Source organism: Penicillium argentinense (genome assembly GCF_028826775.1).
Source record: "Penicillium argentinense strain IBT 30761 chromosome Unknown utg000009l_segment0_segment0, whole genome shotgun sequence".
Classification (NCBI taxonomy): domain Eukaryota; kingdom Fungi; phylum Ascomycota; class Eurotiomycetes; order Eurotiales; family Aspergillaceae; genus Penicillium; species Penicillium argentinense.
The window spans coordinates 3,693,585-3,709,873 of NW_026622668.1; the positions used below are offsets into that span (position 1 = coordinate 3,693,585).

A 16,289-nucleotide genomic window follows, 5' to 3' on the forward strand; every position below is an offset into this window, starting at 1 on the left:
TTACAGTAGACTCAGCTGGTCACTGCTCTGCAGAATTATTAAAACGTAGCGTATAGAAGTAAAAGCAACTATATAGGAGTCCGGCCCATCTACACACAAGAAACAACTTCCATCCATCTACCCAACCCTTCACAGAACCCTTCCCGATCTAGAAATCATGCATCGCCCGCGGCACCAAGCTGACAGGCATCGCACCACCCACCGGCGCCGGGTGCTGCTGAAACATTCCCGGCGCGGAGAACGCCGGTTGAGGCGCGACATAGCCAGGAGGGATAAGCTGCTCAAAGCAGGCATACGAGTCAACGAGGCCATCCATCGGCCCCGCAGCTGGGATAAGATGCGAGAGATCGATACTCTCTGTCCTGGGCGGCGGAGGCGGCGGTCCGAAGATGGTATTCTTCAGCACGTCCGTCGCAGGCGAGGACTGGTCTGTACTGGTGGTAGCGGCCTCGTTGTAGCGGCGCTGCATCTCGCCGACGATGAAGGCTATCTGTTGTAATTCTGAGGAAGATTGCTTGTTTTGTTTTCTTCTGGACAGAAAACTTGAGGGTTTATATACACATGCAACCTCCAGATTGATTTCCAATCAAAGCTGGCAATTCTGTGAGGTTAGGAATTGATTACGGTACGATACGACATATCACAACACATCGTGATGGAAGTTCCGAGCGAGCCCTTCAAAACCTTCAGCGTCGGCAGTGGTGTTGGAATCATGCTGGGTGTGCTTTTTGGCTGCCTGCTCATCGGTGTTGTCTTCTTCGTGCCCTACTTCCAACGTCGTCTAGGCAAGGGTGACATTCGCGTCAAGTTCTACCATCTGCCTCTTCGACCTATGCTGTTGGTGGACAACTGCCCGTTGTACTTCCCGTCCAAGAGCGATGCCGTCGTCGTCGACTACTACGAGGATTCGTATGGCGAGGTGGTGGCTGGACGCGACTTCCGTCGTTATTATGGGCCACTCTGTAGGTTGTACTATTGCTACCATCATCACTGGCTCCTACAAGGGCACAGAGGGGTATCCGTTATCCGGATCACATCGGGCTTCGGTCCGGAGCTGATTCCTGAGGTGCGCGAAGCCTTTTATTCTTTGGTGACCCCAACAGAAGACCGGATTTTCTTCGATCGTGCTATGAGGGATATGATGATGGTGCAGCTCCCAGCTCGGAAAGTGGCCCACCCCGAGGTATGGGAGCTCAATGTTCGTCTGGATAAGGGAATTCCCACTGCAGAGCTAATTGATGGGAATCGACAATATCTCGACTACTGGCAGAAGTATAGCCATGCGATCAAGGTCCCTGTGATGCATGCGATTAGCGAGTTCGACGGAATGTTCATATCGACCCCCGATATGGCCAAGCGTATGGCGAGGCCTTCTCTGCGAGTCCACGGAAAGAATGTGGAATTGTGCCTATGTCTCCAAATTGTATTGAACTTAGCCGCCAAGGCCGAGGATGGTCGGCGCGGTGCTGTGGGTTTGCACTGGAATGTGCCGCAGCCAACGTGGTGGCGAAAGAGTAATTGGGTTTTTTGTCAGTTGCTACTTCAAGCTCCAACGAGCTTTATCGGCTCCGCTTATCGTTCACAAGTGTTAGCAATTGCACTACATTTCGGGCAGATTGCATGTTGAATGAACTCCATGTTGGATTCTGAACGCATCCTTCTGTATCTTTGCAAAGCACGCGCAGTACATACGAAAATAGGGCGGGAAGAGAGCAATATTATGTTTTTCATTGGCTCAGTCCACGACATCATAATATGAATTGAGCTAGAAAGATTCCGAATGTGACAGGCCCCTTCGCACAATTCAAACTAACACCAATCGGGCATCATAATTACAGCCTTGGGTTAGCGAACCACAAAGGAAACAAACTTCCCCCGTCCACTGCAGGATTGAAACGAGAATCACGCTTTCAGGAATCAAAAGTCCCAAAACCTTCGACAAATTTAGGGTGTAGAAACCTTCTTGATCTCAAATCCAGTGACACTTCGCCGGCAATCCACACCTTAATCCGACTCAAAAGAGACACTACAGTAGCCTTCTATTCTAATGGCGATACCGACAAAGATCACTGAATCATATGTCGAAATCGGAATCCCTGGCTTTTGAGTCAACATATTCTTCCCTGAGCTCCCGACTGGCACTTTCTACAGTGGGGGGCAAAGCCCAACCGAAAGCCATCTTTTTCCATATCGACCACGCCGCTAGTGAATTCCCTAACAGGAACGACGACTGGGCTTTATCGCACAAGTGAACAAAATTGTGCGACCTATTCTTGAACCAAAAGATAAAAAGTGGGAATACATATCTATGAGCATCCTTGAGAAATTTGGAGAGTCAACGGCATGATTCCGACCGTCGAGCATCCCCAGATATGGCAACAATGGGTCGAGAAAGACGAGCCCATGGTATAAGATGAGAATAAAGCCTAGTCTAGTGACAAAAAGGTCGATTTGGCGCATTGTTGGAGATCTACCTGGATCAATGATACCGCTAGTGTAAATAATTCAAGTAATCCGTCACGGACTTAGGCCCTGGCTGGATGTCGCACTGCAAATACGATAGCAAATGCCTCTGATATCTCTATCTATGTTCCTTTGCAACAAAGTTTCAACTACATACGACCATAGGGTGTGGAGAACAGGGCTTCCCGTCCGCTCAGCCGTACTTAAGCCACACGCCGGCAGGTTAGTAGTATGGTGGGTGACCACATGCGAATCCCTGCTGTTGTATGTTTATTTTTCATTTTTTTGCCCCCTTCATCTCAAAGCCACGAGACTGCGAACAAATTCATGGAGAAGGAGTTTAGCCGAGGGTTCAAATATGCATCAATAGCACCCACGCGACGGGCCAATCAGGTTGAATTTATTTTTTAAGAACGATTCAAGTTCAACGATAGGGATATGACATCAAGGCCGAGTAACGTCATCACCGCCAACAGGCGCAAGGCACCAGGGGCCGACAGTATATTCTTTTTTGATAAACCTGATTTGGGGCAGAATGACGCAGAAATATCAATACCAAGCCATTTTCAGGTACCAGTCGTACCTTTTGACTCGGTGATTTCACGTCTACTTCATCCATATCCATCAATCCCTGCAAGCCACATCCTAAAATGGGCTCCTTCTCGCGAATCCCTTCACTGTTACGGATGCCTGTTTCTTTTTTGCCTGTCAAGCGCAACGTGATCAACGCCTCTAGCCTGCGGGCCTACAGCCAGGAAACCAACCAGAAATTCGCACAAGCAAATGCACACGAATCGCAAGAAGAATGCGACCGTAACAACACTCCGAATCATCCGATTCCTTCCAACGACTCCCAGCCGACTCTGCGAGATGGCAGACAGTCCAATTTATCTGATATGGAGGGAGTCAGACATGATAATCTACCAGAGGACGTGAGGAAGCATAATGAAGACATGGAACACCGCTATGATCGACCCTACAATCATATCGCGGGCGAGGGCAAGGCTGAGAACGCATTTGAGCAGAAATTAGTGTCGCTACTGAGGTTCTTTGGAGCTTAGATCATATAAAGTGCTTACTGTTCACTGTATCTGTGTATGAGCGTTTGCATATTTGATTGCCCATTTCATATTCTCTGCGGTCGCATCATTGGTTAACGGATGCCGGCAGCGTCGCATCGGTGCTCCAGGGTCAGGATATGCACTCCTAATTCCTTTCTCTCCTCAACGACCTTTCTGTATACTCAAATCTATTCCCGAGTCTTTGCACCTTCCCTTCCCTCGATACTTTCCAGATCCGCGTAGAGTCTCCATTGATAGTCTAGTTTCGGGTTGTTAAACCTGATCTGCGCGTCGAGTTGCTCAATGGCCACCATATCCTCGGGGTCAAGCTCGAAATCTCCCTCGATATTTTCTTTGATTTGCTAGTCGATCGTAATCCTGGGAAAAGCAGAGCGACCGCTGTTGATGCCCCAAGCCAGGACAATTCAGACGGCACTCTTTCCGTACTTCTGGCCAGGATCTTGCAGAAGAGGCTGATCAATCACCCGGATCACGTGGGAGATTCCTTTGCTCCCTCCTGCTTTTCCATAGATGTTATTCATGTTGTCAGGAGACCTGAATTGTATCACATGGATTCTTTGCGGCTTCAGCCAGTCATCGAAGCCCTACTGTTGGAGGCATAGGTGGAGCTCCATTTGGTGAACAGCAGGAACGTTTGCTCGAAATGAGGAGGAAACCAGTTTGGTAAGACCACGAAGCTTGCCATGGAGGATTCGTCCACAAAGTATACCGCTTTCCCTTTCTGAGATTGGAAACTCCAGGTGATTTTGTCTTTCCGTTTTGGGGAATTTTTCATGGGTTTCCACATTTGAACAGATGTCGTCTGTTAATGAGACATCTTTCTGTTGTCTCTTGGAAAACACACAGTGTTTCTCGTGATAGAGTATGGATAACGTATCGTGAGAAGATGAACATGTGGCGTATCATTAGCGAGCGACTCATCGAGCGCCTTCTCAACATCGTCCGAGATAATTGTTGGACCAGAGTTTTGTACCGGGATACAGATCCTCTCTGTTTACCCCTATGTTTTAGATGCCCTGCCCGGATTCTTTCCCAACGTTGTAGATTCTTGCAGTGTCGATCAAACGAACACGCGGTTTGAGAGCCTGAGGGACGGCGTCGACCCGCGCCTCATTATCTTGGAAGGTCTGAAAACCGTTGGCAGAAATATCGGCTTGAGTATGGAGGCTGAATTGTGTTCGGTGCGTGGATACCACCTTGTGGTGACTTTTCGTATATCTCAATTACGACGGGGTATGGCATCGATTGAGGCTGACGGGCGTCGGCATGGAAATGGAGGATTGGCGAGATGTGAGTGCTAATATGACGGTTAAGTCTCACATCGAAAATTTAGAATGGGGCTCTGGGCTGTGTACCTCCCCCCCCATTTCCTATGGATCTCTGCTTCTTTGCCCGCCATAGCTATAGAGCGTAAGTGAGCTGATGACCGTGTAAGGGCGCTGGCTATCCACGTTTTCGTGCTTGGTATGAACGAGGTAATGAGCGGGCTCTGGCAAGTAAGCAAGACAAGGCGGAGGGATTATCAATGATGAGGGAGCAAAGTTTCATGTTCGTTCTCTCAACGAAGCCTGGGTTGTCACATGACCCAGAGCGCCTGAGGCGCAAACAATCAGGGCATGTTCGATTTCGTTGCGCCAAGAAATGATCATCCTGGATGACACCCGTTGAAAGTCTCCAATCCACTGATGGTAAGCAGCTTACATTAGCGCCGGAGCACGCTCGTGCCAAGAAAGGCTTTGCGATGATCCAGAAATTCAATCACACGCGAACCAGAATTCCGGGCTGTGAACGAGGTAAGGACCTTGGTCAATCGATCCCGCATCTACCAGACTCTCTTCTTGGATCGAGAACCCCTACACGTTCTTGGAACAGCAGTACGTGGTCTTGGCGGATGACAGCATTGCGTGGTTCAGTACCCACAATCAGTTATAAGACCGTGGGCTCGGCTCGCAACTGAAGGTTGAGGTATCTGTTCTTTGCAGTCCTTACCCAGACCTCCTTTCTCGATCTTTCTAAGGAGAATAAACACCATAGTCATGGATACGGCGATAGCAATCATTGTCGCACTCGCTATGGCGATGTGCGCTTTCGCCCAGAATATTTCGTATGGTGCCGATAATTTCTATCGAAGCAACAACGTGACGATTCAGCCAATCAGCTTCCCAACTCATTACCAAACGACTGTCGGAGGCAATCTCTTCTATCCCAAGACACTGAACGGCAGCACCAGCTGGCCGGCTGTAATCGTCGGTCACCCGATGGGTGCCGTGAAGGAGCAGAGCGCCAACCTCTACGCAACCAAATTGGCCGAACAGGGATTTGTCACGGTCTCCATCGATGTTCCATTTTGGGGCGCCAGCGAAGGGGAGCCACGCAATGCGGTCTTACCTGATCTCTACGCAGAGGCATTCAGTGCGGCAGTCGATTATCTCGGTACCCAGAGCATCCTCCAAGTCGACCGCGAACGCATCGGCGGTCTGGGTATTTGTGGTAGCGGCTCTTTTGTGATTAGCGCTGCGAAGTTAGACCCACGTCTCAAAGCCATCGCCACATCCAGTATGTACGATATGGGCACACTCGCTCGTCAGGGCCTTCGGAACTCGCAAAATATCGATCAACTCAAGGAAGCGATTGCCGAAGCAGCCCAGGAACGCTGGAACGAGTTAGACGGTGGCGAGGTCCAGTACACCAGTGGTACTCTGGATCACCTCACGGCAAATGCCACCTCGGTCGAACGAGAGTTTTACGACTATTACCGCACCAGGCGTGGCGAGTTCACACCTGTCGGATCTGCACCGAACCTCACCACTCACCCCACGCTCTCCACATTCACTAAGTTCGTCAATTTTTACCCATTCAATGATATCGAGACCATCTCGCCCCGTCCGATGCTGTTTATCTCGGGCGACCAGGCGCATTCTCGTGAGTTTAGCGAAGACGCCTATTCGCGTGCTAGTGAGCCGAAGGAGCTTCTCTGGGTACCAGGCGCCGGGCACGTCGATCTCTACGATCGCACTGAGCTTATCCCATTTAAAAGACTCACAGAATTTTTCGAAGCGGGTCTTGCTTGAAAAGAACAAGCAAGTATCGGGTGTCAATGGCTGCTACGTATCCATTCTGTGTGATTGAACTACCTAATCTTTAGTGAGAATCAGGCTTTTACTGTGGATGTCCTCGGGACGGAGGGACGAGATGGAACATTTGATAAATGACGAAGCTTTTGCATCACAAATGTATTTAGTTTCGATAGTTCAAAATTTCTACCGTTACTCAATGAATCAGGCAACTCGTCTCGGATGTAACTGAGTACAGGTAGTTAACATTGTGAACTGTTCGTGTCGCCTGTCTATTATTTAGTTTCAAGTAGGAGTGTATATAAGACCACCATGCCCTTTAGGACGACACCAGCATGCAACGGCCTAAACATAAACGGTTTTCAAACCACCCAACAGGTGAAGAGTTAGAAGGAGACAGGGTCTACTCCGACACCTCATAATGCATTGTGTCATGAAATCCATCTTGGAATTTTCCTAGGTAGCCTTACGATACTTTTTGGTTGCTCATTCAACTTAAGTCGCATAGTCCGAAAGAACCGACCAATCAAACAGGGGACTTTTGCTTACGCGGATCCACTCACAGTTTCGGGTGGGGTGTCTGATGTTAACCAATAAAACTGCTCATATGGCTCGATAAGCTCAGGGCCCACATGGAATCCCCCGATGTGGGCGCAATGCCAAGCCTCGCCCAACAGGCAGACAAAATTTTCGTGTCGAGTGGCTTGGGTGGAGGTGCTAATCAGCGAGATGCATTATTGGCTCCACCTGTGCTTTATTAACCATCTACAACACTTTTAGCTCGTCATCATATCGCATATATTACCATCCACACGATGACAGACCCCTCGCAAGGAGCGCAGATCATTCCACTCAGCAAGATGCCCCAGCAAGCTGGCGTCCGTGACGCTCGGGACGATTGGACTGGAGTCATAAGTCGGAAAGAACGAAGAAAATTACAGAATCGACTGAATCAGCGGCGCTACCGTATGTACTGTTTTCGTCCCAAGTTATTTTTGTCTCAACTGACAATTCACTAGGGTTGAGAAAGCAAGATAATGGAGCAGTATCGAATGCTGACATCATTGCTACCCCTTCCGCTATACCGTCCGCATCTAGAGTGCAACTTCTGGATTCCTTCAAGCTTGAGAGGCCGGAAGCTTTTGAATGCGCAAGAGCGCCTTCATTTGCTTTGGAGTTCCGTAAATGGTTTGAGATGAAAGCGTACCAAAGCTTTATGTCCGGTATGCCGAACAGAGACCACCTTATTAGCCTTAGCCGACTCAACGTGCATCGAGCCATCAATGAGAACATTGCTGCAGTCGGAATGACCTCCGCCTGGATGAAGAGCGATGATGCGATATCAATATTCAATCTCGCACAACCCAGTTTCTCAGTCGAGGGTATCCCACCTTGTTTACGACCGACATTCATCCAGTTACATATTCCCCATCATCCCTGGCTGGACTTCTTTCCATTCCCACGCATGCGCGACTGCATGATTCTTGCTGCCCAAGGTGATTCTTTCGACGATGACGACTTATGTCATGACCTCATGGCTTTTTGGGATACAAGAAACACCGCTGCGACCTTACTTGTGTGGGGAAACTCGTGGGAAGCCCAACATTGGGAAGTTACAGAGGGTTTCGCACAGAAGTGGAAATGGCTGCTCCCTGACTCGCCTGAGCTTCTGGCTTCTACAAATCGGTGGAGAAGATCTCGAGGGGAACGGCCTTTAATCTGGAATGATATTCTTTCTGGGTCATAAATGCGACAGACATGTTGTAATTACCATGAGCGTCTTTATTGTTTTTGATTGCGTTTGTATAGAGCTTCATTGGTGTTGGACAGAGCAAGATATCCACGGCAATATTCTAGGAATCGGATACATTATAGTATGTTCCCTGATAATCGAGTTAGTATACCCGACACAAAGACCTTTTCCGTCTTTGCCAAAAAGCAATGTGTTAGATTGATCGGTATTTTGGGGGAAAAATCAAAAGGCCAAGAATTCGCCAAGTCTTTGATTACCTTGGACCCATGGGTCCATCGCGTAAGCCTTAGCCGGTTATTTTTATCTTAACTCCGGCAACTTTTGATATTACAAACCAACACTAGTAGCGCAACTACAGGGAGGGAGGGGAAGGGGCTGCTTAAGTCCGACAAAAACACTTGAGATGCTTGCAAACTTCTACATTTCCCTTTTCATTGCTCAGCTGCATTGAAAGAGCCTCTCAAATCAAATCACAAAGCGCTGATCGCATAATCGAAAAGACGCCATGAATTTGATTTTCTTCATTTCCCTGCTCAGTGTCGGGACGATCGCAATTCCAACCTCAACGCCAGATCGAAAGCTCGACAACCCCTTGCAATTTATTGGACCCTCTTCACAAGACGCGCGACCAAGTCTATCAACCGAACATTCGCCAATGAGACGGTACTTGCGACCAAATATAAAAGCTCAACCTCTTCATCAGCATTCACATCTTGACCTCCCTGGAGTTGATGATTATGAGAAGCACGTTGCGTACTGCGAGGCTGGGTCTGTCCCCGATTGCCAAGCAGCCGTCGGGTAACCGGAATGGGATTTATTCTGACCACAGCACAGCCGATTCTTTGGTTTCGGTGATATACTCGAAAGTATCGGACATGATGCATTGCATGGGATCGTTCAGGCCATATATCCTCTCTTCTTGTTGTTGCTCAAACTCCTGTCTTATCATTTTTGGTAACGCGTATGATACGTCTTCTTAAAACTCTTCGAAACATTTATCTCTGCTTCTTCCCTATTTGCTAGGAGAGATTACACGACGTGGTCAAATAATATCGCCTATTTTAGGAGCACAGAATGATTTTTCTCTCTATTAATTTATCAATACTGAAACTTGCTCAAGTTTACGACTTCAATGAAATTTGGAAGCGGAAATTGATTCATCTCTTCATTTGAAGTTCTCGAGGAAAAAAGGTAACCTTAGATGAAAAGCCCCATTTCGACAGGTGCCGACTTAACTTGGTCTTTCTGAATGCTCTCAATCAAAGAGTCTTCCGGGTAATCCTCAATGTCCAGATCCATATATCCTCTTGATGACCATTTTCTGCCCGAAACAAAAAAAGAGCGACCATTAACAGTGCTGTCATTGAGGATTCTCAGGAGGCACTGGGCCGCATCAGAAGCCTCCGCGAAATCCACCCCGACCCTTTTGACGTGTGCAAAGGCCTCTTCGGAGAGAATATTCGTTTTAACATACCTGCTTTCATCAGTGTCGGATGCGGAGAATGGAATTAATGTATTCTTTACCAGGGCGATATGATATTCACGCGGCTTCTGTAATAGAAAGTCGTTCCCCGCAATGAATGCATGATGCCTCGCATCGCCCATTTTGTGGCGCAATACTGGGGTGCCCGGGGACAGTCCAAGAAGGCAGCACCGGATCCGATCAAGATCAAGCATGTGTCTTCTTGTGACGGAGATGGTTTTTGACCATTCTGTTTGATGAAGTAATGCGATGCGAGCTTCGAGGTATATAATGTCCCGATGAGATTGACATCGATAGTGGTGAGATCCGGCTTTTTGGGCTCGTTTCCGTCTCCGACATAGGAAAAAACTTCGTCCTTGCGATGAATCCCAGCATTTGCGACTACAAAGTGGATTTTACCAGACTGGGAGAACGACACTGCGTCTCGAAACAGGCGGACTTGGTCATCCCAGTTCGAAGTATCGCAGTTCACGAATTTTGCTCTTAGGAAGAGTTAGTGTATATAAATTCGCCATTTGTAGGGGTCATACTTTTTGAACTCTTCTTCAAGTCTTCTTCCTCTTTCAACGTCACGATCGGCGATCACCACCGTTGCACTGGAAAGGATGTGAGTATTCGATGCTCGCAATTCAGAGTGATTCGTTATCGCCTTACCCTGCTGCAAGGAGAGCACGGACATATGCCTCACCAAGTCCGTTCGCACCTGAATATATCAGCCTTGGCCCTTGGAGTCGGAAGTCACAGGAAAAGGTACCACCAGTGACAATGGCAGTCTTGTCTTTGACCATGCTGGTGTTCACGTCCACATCGCACTTGACGGGCGAGGTATACCTAAAACTAGCCATCAGGAAGAAGATTTCTTCTTGGCAATGAAAATCGAGTTGGATGTATGGATCCGTCGGAAAAGCTATGTCCGAGGGCCAGCTTCTTTAAAGGCCAGGCGATGTGCTTCTCCATTATTTATTCCCAGGAAGAGTGGTCGATGTGGAGACCTCTAAATACGCTAATGCCAGTTGCTTACTCCCTTCAACTCAAAATTCGATGCCTTGACTTTTGCCTGAGGCAATAAATCCAGGATATATTATCACGTGATCAAAATGGAATCAACAGGTCCTACTACGGCGAAGCGTGCAGTATCTCCTTTAATTCATCCGACAATGGATAAACCTGTTCGTCGGGCAAAAGCTTTCTTGCGGCCTCGAGATTGCCCGCCTGTACAAGTGCGCTGATTTGGTGTATCGTGTCCGTGACATCCACAATGGAAACAATCCATTCGTCAACATATTTCTTCACGGCTTCAGGGTCAAGTCCAATCTGAATAGCACGATGGTCCAAGGGGCGAAACCGGAAATCACGCTCAGGATCCCACTGGACACGGACGGGACTGGCTTGCAGTTGCTGCTTCCATTGCTCCTTATCCATGGCGCTTTCCTCCCCTTTGGCACACCAGTGACTCAAACACGAATTCCCAAGGGCCCATTCGAATCCTTCACGAGTAATCTCAATAGATAACACGCGCTCTTGGCGCTGCTTTGTTGCCCATCCGCTGCGGTACGCCATCCATAGGAATGAGGGTTTGATCCAGGTCATCCGAGTGCGGGAGAAAGGTGGCTGGAATTTCTGGGCTGCGAGTGCTGGGTTGGCAATTTCGGCGGGGTAGGCTTGGTAAACGGTGATAGTTGTTGTTGTGTAGACTGCGCGGATAGCTCGGTAGCTTTGGTGGTTCGAAGCTTGATGTTTTGACATTTTGTTGCGATTGCTTATTGTTGCCAGTCACGAATATCCGAAATAATTTTCTTGTTTGCTCTTCTGTCCGGAAAATTCGTCATTGAATAGACAATTTATACACCACGATCTCAGCCTCATTCATAAGCTTCGTCGACTCCTAGTTATTTAGTTGCTCAGCCACTCTGAGTCACAACTCTCGTATTAACAGTGCCGCGAGGTTCGATCTCAACACCGCCGAGATTTGCGGAGTAAAGTGGAGTACGCAAAGGGGGTGATCGTCTCTCCACGTCAAGAACCACTGGTAAATACTGTTCTCAGCATGAGAGTATAGTCACGTTGATTGAGTATGGCAGTTTTCATAATTCATTCTCTTTTACCGCCCATTTGCACAGCAATTGCCAATTAGAACGACCCCGTGCAATTCTGTTGTCTTTACCGCAACTTGCAGAAACCATGGCTATAGGTTTACATTTCTTTATTTTCTTTCCGTTATTCAAATTTCATGTGTTTCCCGGCAAAATAACTAGTGACAGAGCTTATTCACCTGAAATAAGTGGTCTGATTCGGCTCAACTCATATTCCGTAGGACTCGGGACCCGCGGACCCCGGCAGCAAGACTTGGCAACCGCAGACCCAGGGCGCTCAATATAAGAAAATAACGAGGCGCTTACTTTCAGATGAGTTTGATTCATCCCTTATCTTTCATCTGATACCTTTCCGTCCATATCACAAATTCACGCAATGGCAGATACAGTCTCTCACAATTACTATCCGCCCGGGGTCAAGTTACCTCATTTCGTGCCGAACGAGGACTCGGTGATTTCATTGATTGCTCGCTTTGGAGCTCTTTGGGTGGCAGTTTCTATTGGAGCAACCTTCTTGATTCGCCGCCTGGACCTGAAAACAAGTTTCGCAGACCAAGTTACTTTCGTCTGGATGTGTCTAAGTTAGCACATATTCCCCCTCCCGGGCAAAGGTCGAGAACGAATCGGCTAACATAAATCAGCGGGATGGATCCATCTCTTTTTCGAGGCTCATTTCGTTCTGAATCACGTAGAGCTGGCTGGTGACCAAAGCCTTTTTGGTCAGCTGTGGAAAGAGTACTCGCTTTCTGATTCTCGGTATTTGACTTCTGACTCGTTCTTGGTCTCCATGGAGGCTGTTACCGCGGTAGGTCAATTTCTTGTCAATTTCTGCGAGCATTTCTTAACTAAATAACCTTAGTTTTGTTGGGGCCCACTGGCGTTCTTTATCGCATATTGCATCGCAGTCAAGCATCCCCTACGATATGCCTTGCAGCTTATCATATCTGTGGGTCAGGTTTATGGTGATGTTCTCTACTACGCCACCAGCTTGCTCAACATTGAATACTGCCGACCGGAGAGATATTATTTCTGGTTTTACTACTTCTTTTTCAATTTCATATGGATGGTTGTTGGTTGCTGTACGTACATCGATTTCACATCCTGTTAAGTTTACTAACCAGTGGTATACAGGCTGTATTTGGCATGCAGTTATCAAGATCTGGGAAGCTTTTGGAAAGCTGGAACAGCTTGAGACTTCACAAAAGAGGAAATGATTTTGAGTCGGTCGTTCCCTAGTTCAATTTGCTTCCAGAAATATCTTGTAATATGAAGGCAGCAAATGTGAGAAAAATATCGACGCCGGGTTCAGGGTACGAAAATCTAGATATCCGTGACTTTGCACTGCCCCTGGACCACCTGGCCACCGACGTGATGACACCTCCACGTTCATGGCCGGTTCTCTACAGAGTCATTGCATCGAACAGAATTCAAAGTTGATTAGATATTGGTTAAGATTCAAATTTTGTATTCAAGCTTCATTCTCACATTGCGGAAAACTTAACTTTCAAACCACAAGTTAGAAAGCTTGATGGAATGTCAAATGATCTTAGGATAGAATGCGTATATTTCATAGACACAAGATTAACGCTTGAGGAACTCAAGCGTATCGCTTTCTAGGCAAGGTCTTGTACCCGTAGATTGACCGCTCATTCTGGCTCGGTCATGCACACGATTCTGCCACGCATCTAGGCAGTAATGATCTCAGTGACTTTTCTCTTGACACAAACTCAATCAAACTTAGGGGGTAGATAGCTTCTATGACCATCAAGAATCAGAAGGCGATATTTTCCTTTCATCCGAGTTGAGGTGAATAGGATGAATAGATTTTGGAGCCATTGGATACTAATTTCACCTGAAATCCAGCTGTTCAGAGACTCTTCAATTCGCCAGTTTTTGAGAAGTCTATTAAGCGAACTAGTCTTATAGTTTTTAGCTTTAAAGATAATATATAATGGGAGAGCAAAGCCAGCTACACTTACTGACTCAATAACAGTCAACTATTCACGATTTCTAGGCTACATAATTGCCCGATAATTATAATACTTAGATTAAGTAACCACTTTCTATACTAATATAAGGCCCATCGCGAAACCAGCCTTATCAAAGTCATAGATATCATCTGATAAGATAGTGATAACACTACCTCAGATGGGCAATGGGCAGAGAGAAGTCTTGCCGAAAAATTCAATTCTCGCATTTACCCCGACAACAGATGTATCACAAGCACTTCGTCTAAAGTAGAGCTACTCATTCTAGGAGCTCATCCTAGTTCGGCCCGGTAACTGTCTCAACTGTAAGGTCCTTCGGCCACACAGGCTGATCAACGCCATTCCCACGAGTCCCAACATTGTACTTCAGCTCCACCTCCTTGTCCGGGAACTGGGCAATCGGCTTGACCCGGACGAACTGGGCATTCACAGACTCCGAGTTTCTAGTTTCGAAGAATTTGAGGTTGAACAAGGTTTCCCGGTCATGCTCGTAAAGGCTATTTAGCATTGCTGGAGTCTGATGCCCCATCGCGTGGTAATGATGGAAAGTCAGATTGCCGTGTCTTGACCATAGCTCTTTCCAGGTGTCGTTGTCGTAGGTACCGCAGGAGCGGACAAGCCACTGTGAGTAGTAGTTGAGCGATACCTGTCGAGATTATTTGAGAGTTAGCAAGCTCGTCTCTTTTGCAATGATATGCAATGACGAAGACATTTACATCAATGCCGTAACTGCCTCCACTCTTCGCTCGTCGCACGAGTGCTTCCAGGACAGCTGTGCAGCCAGCTGCGCCCGTGCTGTACAAAAGTGTTAGTATCTAGTCCTCGTTGTCGGGGTTTGGTTCCTTCCTACCAGTAATCTGAATTAGGGAACACAGGAGTCACCGCCTCATCGAGACCCATTGCTTGCGCGTATGATCTCGAAACACCACAGCACTGTATAAAGCAGTTAGCATCTGCAACCATTCGGAACAGGCCATCGCAGCGATCTCGGGTCTTCTTACCGCATCACTGATTTGCTGCCACCCACTTCGATGACTCCAAGGTCCATGCCAACCATAGCAATTCTCTCGGAGATGCAAAATACCACGCGGCCGATCCTTGACCAAGTCATAAATATCCTGTCGACTAAAACCCATTCGATCCATGACACCAGGTCGGTATCCATCAACAACAACATCCGCATCACGAATGAGATCACGCAGTTTTTCCTTGTCTGCCTCGTCCTTCAAATGCAAGAAAGTGTTCCATTTGCCCCAATTCAAATCCAAGAAAAGTCCAGACATATCTGTGACGTGTGGAGATACGACGCGCATGACGCTCGCGCCCATCTCGGCAAGACTACGAGTGATGGTAGGGCCGGCAATGATTCGGGTTAGATCGACGACCTTCAGGCCGGCCAGTGGTCTCTTAGGCGAGGAGGGCAAGGATTCGTTTTCTGGCCACCATGAGGGTTGCTGGGCGGAACTTTCGTCTTTCATGATCTCGTATAAACCGACTTTGCCAGATGCTTTGCCGTGGTCGCTGGCGAAATACTCAACCGAGTCCCATGCGACTGTGCCTGAGGTGCGAAATTTATCGTTCATGAGCTCGTCGAGTTCTTTGGACTCGAATTGAGAAACAGCCTTTTGGATCCTCTCAACCACCGACTCATAGGTGTCATTTTCCTCGCCTTCCAGTGGTAGTCCCAGGGCTGTGAGTGCGGGTTCTGGGTTCAAATTCCCGTGTATGTGGTAGTAACGACCATCTTTGGTCTTGTAAATATTGGTGGCAAGGGTTCGGTGCAAGCTCGCGTGGGCGCGATGCTTATCCTGGCTCGGGAACAGCTTCTGCAATTCTGGCGAGAATAGATTGACCGGTGTGGGGACCCCATCTTTGATATGCTTTGCGATCAACGGGGACATGAAGAAGAGACTCGCGTGGTTCCTATCCAGAGGGTCAGATTCTAGCAGTTCAATGCGACGCGGACGTACTCACGTATTGATAACAATCTCCACGGGGTCAATCTTGTACTTTCGACATAGGAGGTAGTTGAGCATCGTGGCCTCAAAGGCCTTGACGGCTGATATGCTCTCCGCAAATCTCCAGTTGATCGGTATGAGAGGCTCGTTTGAGCCTTCGAAGCGCACATGTTGACTCAGGTCCTTCATTTCTTGAGGGAGGCTGGCCATCAAGGGGTTTTGCAAGATGCCCTCTTCAAGAACTCGCTGCGCCTCCTTCGGGACGGAGTACTGATCGATAGAGCCCATGCTTGATCCAATCTAGTGCGATATAATTTTATCGAGGATCGTAGGGAGGAGGTTGCGAATGGTTGATGTTGGGGAGGGATTGGTCGCCGAAGGTGTTACAGTATGGC

At 47.8% G+C, this 16,289-nt stretch overlaps 8 protein-coding genes across 8 annotated transcripts; 5 read left to right on the top strand and 3 right to left on the bottom strand.

Moving 5' to 3' along the window:
* Nucleotides 1-712: 712 nt before the first annotated feature.
* On the top strand, nt 713-1,627 carry N7532_008957 (uncharacterized protein; the record flags this gene model as incomplete). Its single annotated transcript, XM_056621448.1, has 1 exon — nt 713-1,627. One exon carries the CDS (start codon nt 713-715, stop codon nt 1,625-1,627), a length of 915 nt encoding a protein of 304 aa, XP_056472254.1.
* A 1,486-nt stretch (nt 1,628-3,113) lies between these two features.
* Nucleotides 3,114-3,524, top strand: N7532_008958 (uncharacterized protein; the record flags this gene model as incomplete). Its single annotated transcript, XM_056621449.1, has 1 exon — nt 3,114-3,524. One exon carries the CDS (start codon nt 3,114-3,116, stop codon nt 3,522-3,524), a length of 411 nt encoding a protein of 136 aa, XP_056472255.1.
* A 2,057-nt stretch (nt 3,525-5,581) lies between these two features.
* On the top strand, nt 5,582-6,616 carry N7532_008959 (alpha/beta hydrolase; the record flags this gene model as incomplete). The annotated part of the gene is made up of 1 exon (XM_056621450.1): nt 5,582-6,616. The coding sequence occupies one exon, from the start codon at nt 5,582-5,584 to the stop codon at nt 6,614-6,616; it is 1,035 nt and encodes a 344-aa protein (XP_056472256.1).
* An 818-nt stretch (nt 6,617-7,434) lies between these two features.
* N7532_008960 (bZIP transcription factor) lies at nt 7,435-8,366 on the top strand (the record flags this gene model as incomplete). The annotated part of the gene is made up of 2 exons (XM_056621451.1): nt 7,435-7,585; nt 7,639-8,366. 2 exons carry the CDS (start codon nt 7,435-7,437, stop codon nt 8,364-8,366), a joined length of 879 nt encoding a protein of 292 aa, XP_056472257.1.
* Nucleotides 8,367-9,569: 1,203 nt separating this feature from the next.
* N7532_008961 (putative short chain dehydrogenase/reductase) lies at nt 9,570-10,700 on the bottom strand (the record flags this gene model as incomplete). The annotated part of the gene is made up of 4 exons (XM_056621452.1): nt 9,570-9,846; nt 9,897-10,337; nt 10,386-10,451; nt 10,510-10,700. 4 exons carry the CDS (start codon nt 10,698-10,700, stop codon nt 9,570-9,572), a joined length of 975 nt encoding a protein of 324 aa, XP_056472258.1.
* Nucleotides 10,701-10,971: 271 nt separating this feature from the next.
* Nucleotides 10,972-11,601, bottom strand: N7532_008962 (DUF4291 domain-containing protein; the record flags this gene model as incomplete). Its single annotated transcript, XM_056621453.1, has 1 exon — nt 10,972-11,601. The coding sequence occupies one exon, from the start codon at nt 11,599-11,601 to the stop codon at nt 10,972-10,974; it is 630 nt and encodes a 209-aa protein (XP_056472259.1).
* A 723-nt stretch (nt 11,602-12,324) lies between these two features.
* N7532_008963 (EXPERA domain-containing protein) lies at nt 12,325-13,162 on the top strand (the record flags this gene model as incomplete). Its single annotated transcript, XM_056621454.1, has 4 exons — nt 12,325-12,529; nt 12,590-12,753; nt 12,808-13,027; nt 13,080-13,162. 4 exons carry the CDS (start codon nt 12,325-12,327, stop codon nt 13,160-13,162), a joined length of 672 nt encoding a protein of 223 aa, XP_056472260.1.
* A 1,051-nt stretch (nt 13,163-14,213) lies between these two features.
* Nucleotides 14,214-16,182, bottom strand: N7532_008964 (uncharacterized protein; the record flags this gene model as incomplete). Its single annotated transcript, XM_056621455.1, has 5 exons — nt 14,214-14,582; nt 14,653-14,731; nt 14,787-14,869; nt 14,938-15,859; nt 15,911-16,182. The coding sequence occupies 5 exons, from the start codon at nt 16,180-16,182 to the stop codon at nt 14,214-14,216; spliced, it is 1,725 nt and encodes a 574-aa protein (XP_056472261.1).
* Nucleotides 16,183-16,289: the final 107 nt, after the last annotated feature.